We start from the raw sequence: 13,444 nt of genomic DNA, 5'->3' as shown, positions 1-13,444 counted from the left end.
GAGTATAATTGATGTACAATGTTGTGTTGGTGTCTTCTGTAGGTTGATATGGAATTACAAAATACATATAGGGAATTCTATTTGTTTATGTAAAATGGTAGGAGGACTATATTCTAATATATGAACATATGCGTGCTTGAATTCTACTTCTGAAATCTTGATTTTTTTGATCTTGATCAAGCTTTTTTTTTTTTAATCTTTCCTTCTTGTTTATTTGTTCCAGTTAACTTAGAAACAGTAACTAGGGGTTTTAACATTTGGATCCTCAGATGATAGTTCATTTTTTTTTAAATTTTATTTTATTTTTAAACTTTATAATATTGTATTAGTTTTGCCAAATATCGAAATGAATCCGCCACAGGTATACCTGTGTTCTCTATTTATCAAGCTTTTAACTCCATTGATCCTTTGTTTCCTCAACTACAAAATGGATTAGTTCCTATAGAGTTTAAAAAAGAAGGAAAATTGAGACCACTGTCTGTAACTGATTTTGGGGGGGAAGTGCTTTGTATAGAAGCATGTATGTGTGGGTGTTTGTGTTATTATCATCTGGTTCATTATTATTCAATCAAAACTGAAAATCATATTTTATAACTAAACAACCTGTAGAAGATGGTGTCAGTTTCTTACATAAGAAGTTAGAAGAGATTCAAAATAATAATTTTGGAATTGAAGGAATCCAAAGTGTACAGTGGTATAAAATTATTGTATACTGGAGATACTTTGGATTCAATGTAGAGAGACTTCTCAGAGATTCCTTTATCTGACTGAAGGCAGAACTTCTGAGAGTGAGGCTGCCATAAACCACCTCTCTTTGGGGCTTCTTTGTCTTCCAGGAAAAGACAGAGAAGGCCACCTGCCTCTATCTTAAATAAATGATGCCCCAAGATTTCTTATCTCCCATCTCTTCCCTTATAAGCCCATTTGTTTTTCTCACAGAAGCCATTTCTCACTCTTCCTTTCCTATATTGTCACATTATTGAATTATTGATGCTGTGAAAGTGCTGCACTCAAATGCCAGCAAATTTGGAAAATTCAGCAGTGGCCACAGGACTGGAAAAGGTCAGTTTTCATTCCAACCCCAAAGAAAGGCAATGCTAAAGAATGCTCAAACTACCGCACAATTGCACTCATCTCACACGCTAGTAAAGTAATGCTCAAAATTCTTCAAGCCAGGCTTCAGCAATATGTGAACCATGAACTTCCTGATGTTCATATGAATAAACTTCATCTATTCTCCCATTAATCTACCTTTTGTCAATTTAATCCACAGTCCTTTAATTAATAAACCTAAGAAAGTAAAAGAAAAGGTTTCTTCCTTCGTGACAGAAAGTATTGCATATGTATGAATGTATATGCACACACATAAAATGTGATATAATGTTTGGGCATCTATTTCCAAACGCCAATGAAAAGTATCTTTGTGCATATGCTAAATTTAAAATATCATCCTTCTTTTCTCCAAAATTCTCTCACATATTTAATAATGTATCCATATGTAGCATCAACTACTATTGTTAAAAGTTGCTGCTTGAAAATCATAGTCACTGAGCAAATATTTTTCTCATGATAATTCTTTTCATTGCTTCTTTGGCTTCTGTGTTCCTTATGCTGTATATCAGAAGATTTAGTATTGGCAGCAAAAGGGTATAGAACACAGACAAGATTTTGGCTTTCTCGTCTGGGTAGCTAGAGCTGGTCCCCAAATAAGTAAAAATCATTGTTCCATAGAAGACACTCACTATCGTTAGGTGGGAGGCACATGTGGAGAAGGCTTTGTATCTGCTTCTCAAAGACCGTGTCTTCAGGACTGTGAGAAGGATTCCCAGATAAGAACTAACCACCATCAGAAAGGTAGCCACTGATGTGGCTCCAGAGAGGATGGTAAATAAAGCCTCACTGTAATGGGTGTCAGAACAGGCAAGTTGGAAAAGCAGTGGGATATCACAGAAATAGTGGTTAATGACATTGTGTCCACAGAAGGACAGACTGAGCAAACCAGACAGGTGGGTGAGTGAGTTGGCACAGCCAAGTAGATAGGAGGCAGTGACCAGGTGGATGCAGAAGGTGGGTGTCATGAGACCTTTATAGTGAAGAGGGCGGCAGATGGCAAGGTACCGATCATAGGCCATGGCAGCCAAGAGGAAGCATTCCGTGGTCAGGAACAAGCTGACAAAGGAGTATTGCAGGAGGCAACCACTGTAGGAGATAACTTTCTGTCCTACTACGTAGTTCACCAACAGCTTAGGAATGAAGACTGAGGAATAGCAGAAATCCAGGAAAGCCAACTGGATAAGGAAAAAGTACTTGGGAGAGTGGAGCTGATCACTAACCAGGGTGATGGTGATGATCCAGACATTGCCCAGGACAGTAATGAGATAGATTAAGAGAAACACCACAAATAGGACTGTATTCAGTTCCGGGTTATCAGTCAGCCCCAGGAGGATGAATTCAGTTATCCCACTGACATTGCTGTCAGCCATGTATGTGACTCCTCTAAGACGGATCTGCAGAGGGTAAGAGAAGAAAGAAAATAAGCAAAGAATAACTTGAATATATGAATTCCATCTGCTAGTAGCTTTAGAAAACTGCATGGTTTTAGTTAATAATAATAAGCTGAAAGTGAAAGTGAAGTGCTAGGTAGTCAGTCTTGTTCAGCTCTTTGTGGACCCATGAACTGTAAACCTGCCAGGCTCCTCTGTTCAGGGAGTTCTGCAAGCAGCAATACTGGACTGTGTTGACACTGCTTTCTCCAGAGGATCCTCCTGACCCAGGGATGGGACCTGGGTCTCCTGCATTGTAGGCAGATTATTTACTGCCTGAGCAACCAGGGAAGCCTTAATAATAATAATAGTAATGTATAACTGCAGATGTTGACTGCAGCCATGAAATTAAAAGACGCTTACTCCTTGGAAGGAAAGTTATGACCAACCTAGATAGCATATTCAAAAGCAGAGGCGTTACTTTGCCAACAAAGGTTCGTCTAGTCAAGGCTATGGTTTTTCCTGTGGTCATGCATGGATGTGAGAGTTGGACTGTGAAGAAGGCTGAGTGCCGAAGAATTGATGCTTTTGAACTGTGGTGTTGGAGAAGACTCTTGAGAGTCCCTTGGACTGCAAGGAGAGCCAACCAGTCCATTCTAAAGATCAGCCCTGGGATTTCTTTGGAAGGAATAATGCTAAAGCTGAAACTCCAGTACTTTGGCCACCTATGCGAAGAGTTGACTCATTGGAAAAGACTCTGATGCTGGGAGGGATTGGGGGCAGGAGGAGAAGGGGACAACAGAGGATGAGATGGCTGGATAGCATCACTGACTCGATGGACATGAGTCTGAGTGAACTCCAGGAGTTGGTGATCGACAGGGAGGCCTGGCATGCTGCAATTCATGGGGTCCAAAGAGTCGGACACGACTGAGCAACTGATCTGATCTGATCTGAATGTATAATAATCTAATTCTTTTTAGTATGAAAAGTTTACCAGATATAAAACTTTATTTGGTACAGTGTGTCACCAGTGCATGTAACCTGGCATTATCCACCATACAAGAACCGCTAGAGAAATTAAATTCCTCATGAAGAGACCTATATTTAAAAAAGAAAATTCAGGAGATAGATCCTGGATAACAGTATAGTCCAAATTCCAGACATAGACAAGAATCTCATATTTAAAGAAAGTACATTTGTTAACAAAGAGCAAAAAAAAAAAAAAAAATCAGTATTTAACAGATAAATTATTGGGACATCTAGCAAAATTATTCTCTATAACAACTTTTCCACTTAGACAAAAAACATATGTTGAGCAATAAAAATAACAAATGAATAGAATATATATGCATATATATATATGCATGTATATAATATCACCTAATAAAATTAATGATTATCCATAAAAATGGAAAATGACAATTATGGGCATCTAGAATATAGAAAGTAACAAATATAAAAACTGTCTATCCTAACATACCTTAATTGTTAAAACTCACTCACTGCAGGAAGTCATTCTTTGCTCCTTCAATAGATATTTATTATTTCATCCTGATTTCCCATTTTATTATCCAATGGCTTGAATTAGTCCATATCAGATTTTTAAATTAAGATAGAAAACTTTCAATATTTTTTAATCCTGGCAGTCAAAAAGTCTCAAATCTAATTTCAAGTATAATGCATATGCTTTTGTCATATTTCATCCCATATCTGAATTTTTGCTGCTGCTGCTAAGTCACTTCAGTCATGTCCGACTCTGTGTGACCCCATAGATGGCAGCCCACCAGGCTCTGCAGTCCCTGGGATTCTCCAGGCAAGAACACTGGAGTGAATTTTCACTCAGGTATAATTATCCAGGAATAGTTAGATCATTATGTTCTTTTAGGTTTTTATCATATAACTCAAAGTACATAAAAGTCAAGGTTCTTGTAAAGCAATTATCCTTTAATTAAAAATAAATAAATTTTAAAAATCAAGGTTTTGATATTTAATATATTGGGGAAATACTTGATTAAACAATTTTTAAGGAAGGTTTTCTTTACTGCAGAACTTTTAGTAGTGCATAGTATATGACTATGTTTTGTGAGTGCCAAAAAATAAATAAATATAGAACATGTTGAACGTGTTTCACATCCAATTAACAGTTGAATATATTTTCACTAAAAATTAATGAATATTATGTTCCAAAAATCCATGCTTTGGAAATAATACTTCCTGGTATTGAATGAAGAATGAATGAGTTTGGATCTCTATGCCTTATTATCAATGTGGTGTAAAGTAAGCTATTTAATAAAATTATTGAGATTCCAACCAGTCCATTCTGAAGGAGATCAGCCCTGGCATTTCTTTGGAAGGAATGATGCTAAAGCTGAAACTCCAGTACTTTGGCCACCTCATGCGAAGAGTTGACTCATTGGAAAAGACTCTGATGCTGGGAGGGATTGGGGGCAGGAGGAGAAGGGGACAATGGAGGATGAGATGGCTGGATGGCATCACTGACTCGATGGATGTGAGTCTGAGTGAACTCTGGGAGTTGGGGATGGACAGGGAGGCCTGGTATGCTGCGATTCATGGGGTCCAAAGAGTCGGACATGACTGAGTGACTGATCTGATCTGATCTGATCTGATGTAAGCTATTAATAACAATTCAAATACTGCAAACCATGTTACAAAATACCTTTGATTATGTCCATGTTACCAAAGCACAAGATGTAAAAAAGAATGACTAGACACTTTTTACCACCTTAAGCTGTGGTTTCATGTCTCTTAGCTTCACATAAAGCCCTTCCTCAGATGTAGTTATGGGAATTAAATAAGAAAACATGTGAAAGCCATGTTGTATACCATAGGTACCTCTTAAAGGTTGCTTTATATTCAAAGTAAAACTAATAGGGAAAATAGAGATAAGACTATCTGTTGATACACAGGACAAACAGCTTTTGGCTAAAGTCACTTTTTGGATCTTTGCTGTTTTGGGTTTCGTTTTGTTAACTTTGCATTGACTAACTTTCTTTAATGATGAGTTTCTTATTTCATTGATTTCATATTTCTTTTTTGCTTGAGTGTCAATTTCTCAGTCATGTCTGACTCTTTCCAACCCCATGGACTATAGACCGCCAGGTTCTTCTGTCCATGAAATTCTCCAGACAACAGTACTGGAGTGGAATCCCCTTCTGCAGGCAATCTTTCTGACCCACAGATCAAACACAAGTCTCCCACATTACAGGCAAGTTCTTTACTGTCTGAGTCACCAAGGATCACTTAACAAATAGCAATTTTCCTCTATACTGCCTCATAACAGCACTTTTCTTTTGCTATAAATTCAGGTATATAAAATAAATTAATCTTTGAGTTTCAAGATTAGCTTTGGTAATAAATGACTGTTCTTTCCCTCAGATTTAACAAAATTCAACAGTTTGCAAGAATTCGTTTTAGTTCTTAAAGAATTTCTTTGAATATATTATTTGTTTTAATTTATATAGTTATGTGAAATTTTAAGCACAGCTACTTGAGGAAATATGGACTAAGCCCACTGATTCTTTCAAGAGAGTTAGTTGACTTGTATTGAGACAGTTCTATTTCCAATGATGAGAATAGATTTGAGGCAGGTGATTTTTCTTCCCCTTCCATTCACAGCATGTACTGAGAGTTGGTGTTTTTGATACGTGGAAAGGCATTTATAATTCCTTTGTTAGAACACATAAATGCAACACCTACCTGGTGCCAAAAGGAAGTCTGTTCCTCTCTCTTAGTTTCCTGACCTGTGTTTATATTTGGCTCTGGGCCTTTGGAGGATGTGATCACCGGGGATTCTGTCAATACTGAGTTTCATCAAAACGGCTAACAAGAGGCATGGGAGAAGTAAGGTCTCAGCACTATGTTTCCAAATTACAGCAGTTCATGGATTTGGCTTTTTTCTAAGGGAAAATTGTTGTATATGTTCTTGTATATGTTGTATATGTTGTATATGTTCTATATACATATATATAGAACATATATGTATATGTTCTAACTAATAGGAGGCTCTACATGGGAAAGTGCTTCCCTGGTGATTCAGTGGAAAAAAAATCTGCCTGCAATACAGGAGAAGTGGGTTCGATCCTTGGGTCAGGAAGATCTTCTGGGGAAGGAAATGGCAGCCCACTCCAGTATTCTTGCCTGAGAAATCTCACAGACAGAGGAGCCTGGTGGGCTACAGTCCATGGGGTCACAAAAGAGTTGGACATGACTTAATAACTAAACAACAACAAGGAGGGAAAACCAAATTATTAAAAATGAACTCCATGGTGTTTATAATTATGATTTACATGGCCTAATTATATGTGTGTGTGTGTGTGTGTGTGTGTGTGTTTTAAAGCATGCTAAGTTCCGTTTTTTGATGACCACGTGTTTCTGTTGTGGTAGTTGTTGTTCAGCCACTAGCCATGTGCGACTCTTTGTGGCCCCATGGACTGTAGCCCTCCATGGGATTTCCTAGGCAAGAATACTGGAGTGGATTGTCATTTACTTTTCTGAGGGATCTTCCTGATCCAGTGAACACATGTCTCCTGCATTGCAGGTGGATTCTTGACCTCTGAGCCACCAGAAAAAGAGCCATAGTGGTACTATGCTTGTGTGCATGCCAAGTCACTTCAGTTGTGTCCAACTCTTTGCAACCCTATTGATTGTATCCCTCCAGCCCCCTCTGTTCATGGGATAAACCAAGCAAGAATATGAGAGTGGGTTGCCATGCCCTCTTCCACGGGATCTTCATGACCCAGGAATTGAACCCATGTCTCTTACATCTCCTGCATTGGCAGGCAAGTTCTTCACACTACCACCACCTGGGAAGGCCAAAGAAACCTCAAATCTTAGGAACACAAATTGATTGCACTGACTTGAGGGTCTCCTACTATCAAAGATGACCACAATGCCAGTTTGCCATGGCTAGTCCAGATGCTGCCAGGAACTTATTTTTGTAATGATTTGGACCATTTCCAAATTGCAGACTCTATGTTTACACATATGAAATAAAATTAGCACATATTTGATAGAGGTTCTCTGAGTGCTGAGAGGGAATTATGTGATATAAACATCATCTGAGCTGTGATTTCTTTCAATATGGATATTAAACAGTAATCAGTTTTATGTATGAAGTGCAGGGTTTAGAGCTACAAGTGCTCATTCTCAATTTTTTTCCTGATATTTTACATGACAATTGATAGAGTACTAACAGATATTTCATTGGTGAAGTGCTCATTGATTTCTCATTGACTAATTGTATTTGTCATTTAAAGACATTTAGAATGTGCTTAACTCGGTTTATTTACTTTCAGGATATACACTAATATATATATATATATATATATATATTTAGTTTGTTACTAATTTTTGTTATGTTCCTAATTTTTCAATCTAATAATATGAACTACAAATCTGCGACAGACTCGCCATTTGTCTGAGAATTCTAAGACAGAGATTTATTTTCCTCCCTTAAGCAGCCAGTTTCTTTTTATAGTATAATATAGTAGCTCTTCACTGGAGAAGGGAATGACAAACCACTTCAATATTCTTGCTTTGAGAACCCCACGAACAGTATGAAAAGGTAAAAAGATAGGACACTGAAAGAGGAACTCCCCAGGTCAGTAGGTGCCCAATATGCTACTGGAGATCAGTGGAGAAATAACTCCAGAAAGAATGAAGGGCTGGAGCCAAAGCAAAAACAATACCAAGTTGTGGATGTGACTGGTGATAGAAGCAAGGTCTGATGCTGTAAAGAGCAATATGGCATAGGAACCTGGAATGTCAGGTCCATGAATCAAGGCAAATTGGAAGTGGTCAAACAGGAGATGGCAAGAGTGAACTCACTGCAGACGGTGACTGCAGCCATGAAATTAAAAGACGCTTAGTCCTTGGAAGAAAAGTTATGACCAACCTAGACAGCATATTAAAAAGCAGAGACATTACTTTGCCAACAAAGGTCCGTCTAGTCAAGGCTATGGTTTTTTCAGTAGTCATGTATGGATGTGAGAGTCGGACTATAGAGAAAGCTGTGCGCTGAAGAACTGCACGCTGATGCTTTTGAACTGTGGTGTTGGAGGGAAAAGACTCTTGAGAGTCCCTTTGATTGCAAAGAGATCCAACCAGTCCACCCTAGATTAAATCAGTCCTGAATATTCTCTGGAAGGACTGATGCTGAAGCTAGAACTCCAATACTTTGGCCACCTGATGACAAGGGCTGACTCATTGGAAAAGACCCTGATGCTGGAAAAGATTGAAGGCAGGAGGAGAAGCAGATGACAGAGGATGAGATGGTTGGATGGCATCACTGACTCAATGGACATGAGTTTGAGTAGACTCTGGGAGTTGGTGATGAACAGGGAGGCCTGGTGTGCTGCAGTCGCAAAGAGTTGGACACAACTGAGTGACTGAACTGAACTGATAGAAGTTCTTGGGCTACCCAGGTGGTAAAGAATCACCTGCCAGTGCAGGAGATGCAAGAAAAGCAGATTCAATATAAGTCAGAAAGATCATCTGGAGGAGAAAATACCGCTCCAGTATTCTTGCCTGGAGAATCCATGGGCAGAGGAGCCTGGTGGGCTATAGTCCATAGCGTAGTGAAGAGTCAGACAAAACTGAAGCAAATTAGCACAGCACACAGAACATACTATAACAGAATTTTAAAAATAGAAATAAAAATTTATTTTTCTGAGTTTAATAATCTTATCTGTATACTATTCCTTGTGTTCCATACTCTATATACAAGATATTGAATGTTCTTGAGAAATTGTGAAGATTTATATAAAATTAGGCTTAAATATTACCATTATTTTATTTTATTCTGAAAATTAATTTCATACAAATCCATTTGCATGAAGCCTCATACCAAAAAAAAAAAAAAGTTTAAATGTAGCCACATAGGAGTCAATATCAAATTATATATTAAATGATTTTGGAAAATTGTCAATGTCTATACAAATGGAATTCCCTGGTGGCTCAAAAGGTAAAGCGTCTACCTACAATGCTGGAGACCTGCGTTCAATCCCTAGGTCAGGAAGATCTCCTGGAGAAGGAAATGGCAACCCACTCCAGTATTCTTGTCTGGAAAATCCCATGGATGGAAGATCCTGGTAGACTACAGTCCATGGGGTCATGAAGAGTAGTGTCCGACTGAGAGACTTCACTTTCATACAATTGTTATATGCTCTTTTTGATAGTAGTTGTGGTGTTATTTCATTCTAAAAAGTAAACTTTCAAATGAATTTCTTCGCAAGAATGGCTAATATAATAAGCATTTCAACTTGCTACCTTCTCAGGTAGTGGAACTATTTACATATTATTTTAATTGAAACTGAGAAAAAAATTAAAAACATGGCAATATTTATTGAGCTTTCAGCTTTCTCATTGTGCTCTTTAGCCTACTTGCCACTAGTTATTTCAGTATTTAGAAAATTAACTATGATTTTTTATAAATGAAAGTATTCTTTAGAAAACTGTTTCTGTTTTCCAGACAGTCCAATTTATAGCAATTTAGGGAAAGGAGATCACTATGGGACAATCAGTATTTACAAGCCTGATTTTTATCATTATGCATCTGTACATAAAATTTGGGTGTTTTTTTTTTTTTTTTCCTTATCTTGTAAAGTTTTTAACTGAGATGTAACATGTGCTGTGCTCACTTGGTAAGTCGTGTCTGACTCTGCAACTTCATGGACTGTAGCCTGCCAGGCTCCTCTGACCATGGGGATTCTCCAGGCAAGCATACTGGAGTAGGTTGCCATTTCCTTCTCCAAGAATTAACATATACATGCACGTCAGTTCAGTTCAATTCAGTTCAGTCGCTCAGTCGTGTCCAACTCTTTGTGACCCCATGAATCGCAGCACACCAGGCCTCCCTGTCCATCCCCAACTCCCGGAGTTCACTCAGACTCACATCCATCGAGTCAGTGATGCCATCCAGCCATCTCATCCTCTGTCGTCCCCTTCTCCTCCTGCCCCCAATCCCTCCCAGCATCAGAGCCTTTTCCAATGAGTCAACTCTTCGCATGAGGTGGCCAAAGTACTGGAGTTTCAGCTTTAGCATCATTCCTTCCAAAGAAATCTCAGGGCTGATCTCCTTTAAAATGGACTGGTTGGATCTCTTTGCAGGCCAAGGGACTCTCAAGAGTCTTCTCCAACACCATGGTTCAAAAGTATCAATTCTTCAGCACTCAGCCTTCTTCACAGTCCAACTCTCACATCCATACATGATCACAGGAAAAACCATAGCCTTGACTAGAAGAACCTTTGTTGGCAAAGTAATGTCTCTGCTTTTCAATATGCTATCTAGGTTGGTCATAACTTTCCTTCCAAGGAGTAAGTGTCTTTTAATTCCATGGCTGCAGTCACCATCTGTAGTGATTTTGGAGCCCAGAAAAATAAAGTCTGACACTGTTCCCACTGTTTCCCCATCTATTTCCCATGAAGTGGTGGGACCAGATGCCATGATCTTCGTTTTATGAATGTTGAGCTTTAAGCCAACTTTTTCCCTCTCCTCTTTCACTTTCATCAAGAGGCTTTTTAGTTCCTCTTCACTTTCTGCCATAAGGGTGGTGCCATCTGCATATCTGAGGTTATTGATATTTCTCCCGGCAATCTTGATTCCAGCTTATGTTTCTTCCAGTCTAGCGTTTCTCATGATGTACTCTGTATATAAGTTAAATAAACAGGGTAACAATATATAGCATTGACGTACTACTTTTCCTATTTGGAACCAGTCTATTGTTCCATGTAGAGTTCTAACTGTTGCTTCCTGACCTGCATACAGATTTCTCTAGAGGCAGGTCAGGTGGTCTGGTATTCCCATTGCTTTCAGAATTTTCCACAGTTTATTGTGATCCACACAGTCAAAGGCTTTGGCATAGTCAATAAAGCAGAAATAGATGTTTTTCTGGAATTCTCTTGCTTTTTCCATGATTCAGCGGATCTTGGCAATTTGATCTCTGGTTCCTCTGCCTTTTCTAAAACCAGCTTGATCATCAGGAAGTTCACAGTTCACATATTGCTGAAGCCTGGCTTGGAGAATTTTGAGCATTACTTTACTAGCGTGTGAGATGAGTGCAATTGCTCAGTAGTTTGAGCATTGTTTGGCATTGCCTTTCCTTGGGATTGGAATGAAAACTGACCTTTTCCAGTCCTGTGGCCACTGCTGAGTTTTCCAAATTTGCTGGCATATTGAGTACAGCACTTTCACAGCATCATCTTTCAGGATTTGGAATAGCTCAACTGGAATTCCATCACCTCCACTAGCTTTGTTCGTAGTGATGCTTTCTAAGGCCCACTTGACTTCACATTCCAGGATGTCTGGCTCTAGGTCAGTGATCACACCATCATGATTATCTGGGTCATGAAGATCATTTTTGTGTGGTTCCTCTTTGTATTCTTGCCACCTCTTCTTAATATCTTCTGCTTTTGTTAGGTCCACACCATTTCTGTCCTTTATTGAGCCCATATTTTCATGAAATATTCCCTTGGTATCTCTAATTTTCTTGAAGAGATCTCTAGTCTTTCCCATTCTGTTGTTTTCCTCTATTTCTTTGAATTGATCACTGAGGAAGGCTTTCTTAACTCTTCTTGCTATTCTTTGGAACTCTGCATTCAGATGCTTATATCTTTCCTTTTCTCTTTTACTTTTTGCTTCTCTTCTTTTCACAGCTATTTGTAAGGCCTCCCCAGACAGACATTTTGCTTTTTTTGCATTTCTTTTCCATGGGGATGGTCTTGATCCCTGTATCCTGTACAATGTCATGAACCTCAGTCCATAGTTCATCAGGTGCTCTATCTGTCAGATCTAAGCCCTTAAATCTATTTCTCACTTTCACTGTATAATCATAAAGGATGGTTTCCCCTAGTTTCTTCAATTTAAGTCTGAATTTGCCATATGGAGTTTTGATCTGAGCCACAGTCAGCTCCCGGTCTTGTTTTTGCTGACTGTATAGAGCTTCTCCATCTTTGGCTGCAAAGAATATAATCAATCTTATTTCAGTGTTGACCATCTGGTGATGTCCATGTGTAGAGTCTTCTCTTGTGTTGTTGGAAGAGGGTGTTTGTTATGACCAGTGCATTTTCTTGGCAAAACTTATTAATCTTTGCCCTGCTTCCTTCCATATTCCAAGGCCAAATTTGCCTGTTACTTCAGGTGTTTCTTGACTTCCTACTTTTGCATTCCAGTCCCCTATAATGAAAAGGACATCTTTTTGGGGTGTTAGTTCTAAAAGGTCTTGTGGGTCTTCATAGAACCGTTCAACTTCACTTTCTTCAGCGTTACTGGTTGGGGCATAGACTTGGATTACTGTGATATTGAATGGTTTGCCTTGGAAACGAACAGAGATCATTCTGTCATTTTTGAGATTGCATCCAAGTACCACATTTGACTCTTTTGTTGACCATGATGGCTACTCCATGTCTTCTGAGGGATTCCTGCCTGCAGTAGTACATATAATGGTCACCTGAGTTAAATTCACCCATTCCAGTCCATTTCAGTTCGCTGATTCCTAGAATGTCGACATTCACTCTTGGCATCTCTTGTTTGACCACTTCCAATTTGCCTTGATTCATGGACCTGACATTCCAGGTTCCTATGCAATATTGCTCTTTGCAGCATCGAACCTTGCTGCTATCACCAGTCACATCCACAGTGGGGTATTCTTTTTGCTTTGGCTCCATCCCTTCATTCTTTCTGGAGTTATTTCTCCACTGATCTCCAGTAGCATCTTGGGCACCTACTGACCTGGGGAGTTTCTCTTTCAGTATCCTATCATTTTGCCTTTTCATACTGCTCATGGGGTTCTCAAGGCAAGAATATTGAAGTGGTTTGCCATTCCCTTCTCCAGTGGACCACATTCTGTCAGATCTCTCCACCATGACCTGCCCATCTTGGGTTGCCCTACAGGCGTGGCTTAGTTTCATTGAGTTAGACAAGCCGTGGTCCTAGTGTGATTAGA

The 13,444-nt window shown here is 39.0% G+C and overlaps 1 protein-coding gene across 1 annotated transcript; it reads right to left on the bottom strand.

The window, feature by feature from the left end:
• Window positions 1–1,544: 1,544 nt before the first annotated feature.
• Window positions 1,545–2,483, bottom strand: OR5BE5 (olfactory receptor family 5 subfamily BE member 5). Its single transcript, XM_002693734.2, has one exon. It carries the CDS (start codon window positions 2,481–2,483, stop codon window positions 1,545–1,547), a length of 939 nt encoding a protein of 312 aa, XP_002693780.2.
• Window positions 2,484–13,444: the final 10,961 nt, after the last annotated feature.

This window comes from Bos taurus, chromosome 15, assembly GCF_002263795.3.
Source record: "Bos taurus isolate L1 Dominette 01449 registration number 42190680 breed Hereford chromosome 15, ARS-UCD2.0, whole genome shotgun sequence".
NCBI classification, from domain to species: domain Eukaryota; kingdom Metazoa; phylum Chordata; class Mammalia; order Artiodactyla; family Bovidae; genus Bos; species Bos taurus.
This window is presented reverse-complemented; position numbering and strand designations above follow the sequence as displayed.

Excerpts from the sequence above, each read along its gene's own strand:
- OR5BE5 (XM_002693734.2), bottom strand. The coding sequence starts at position 2,483 with ATGGCTGACAGCAATGTCAGTGGGATAACTGAATTCATCCTCCTGGGG.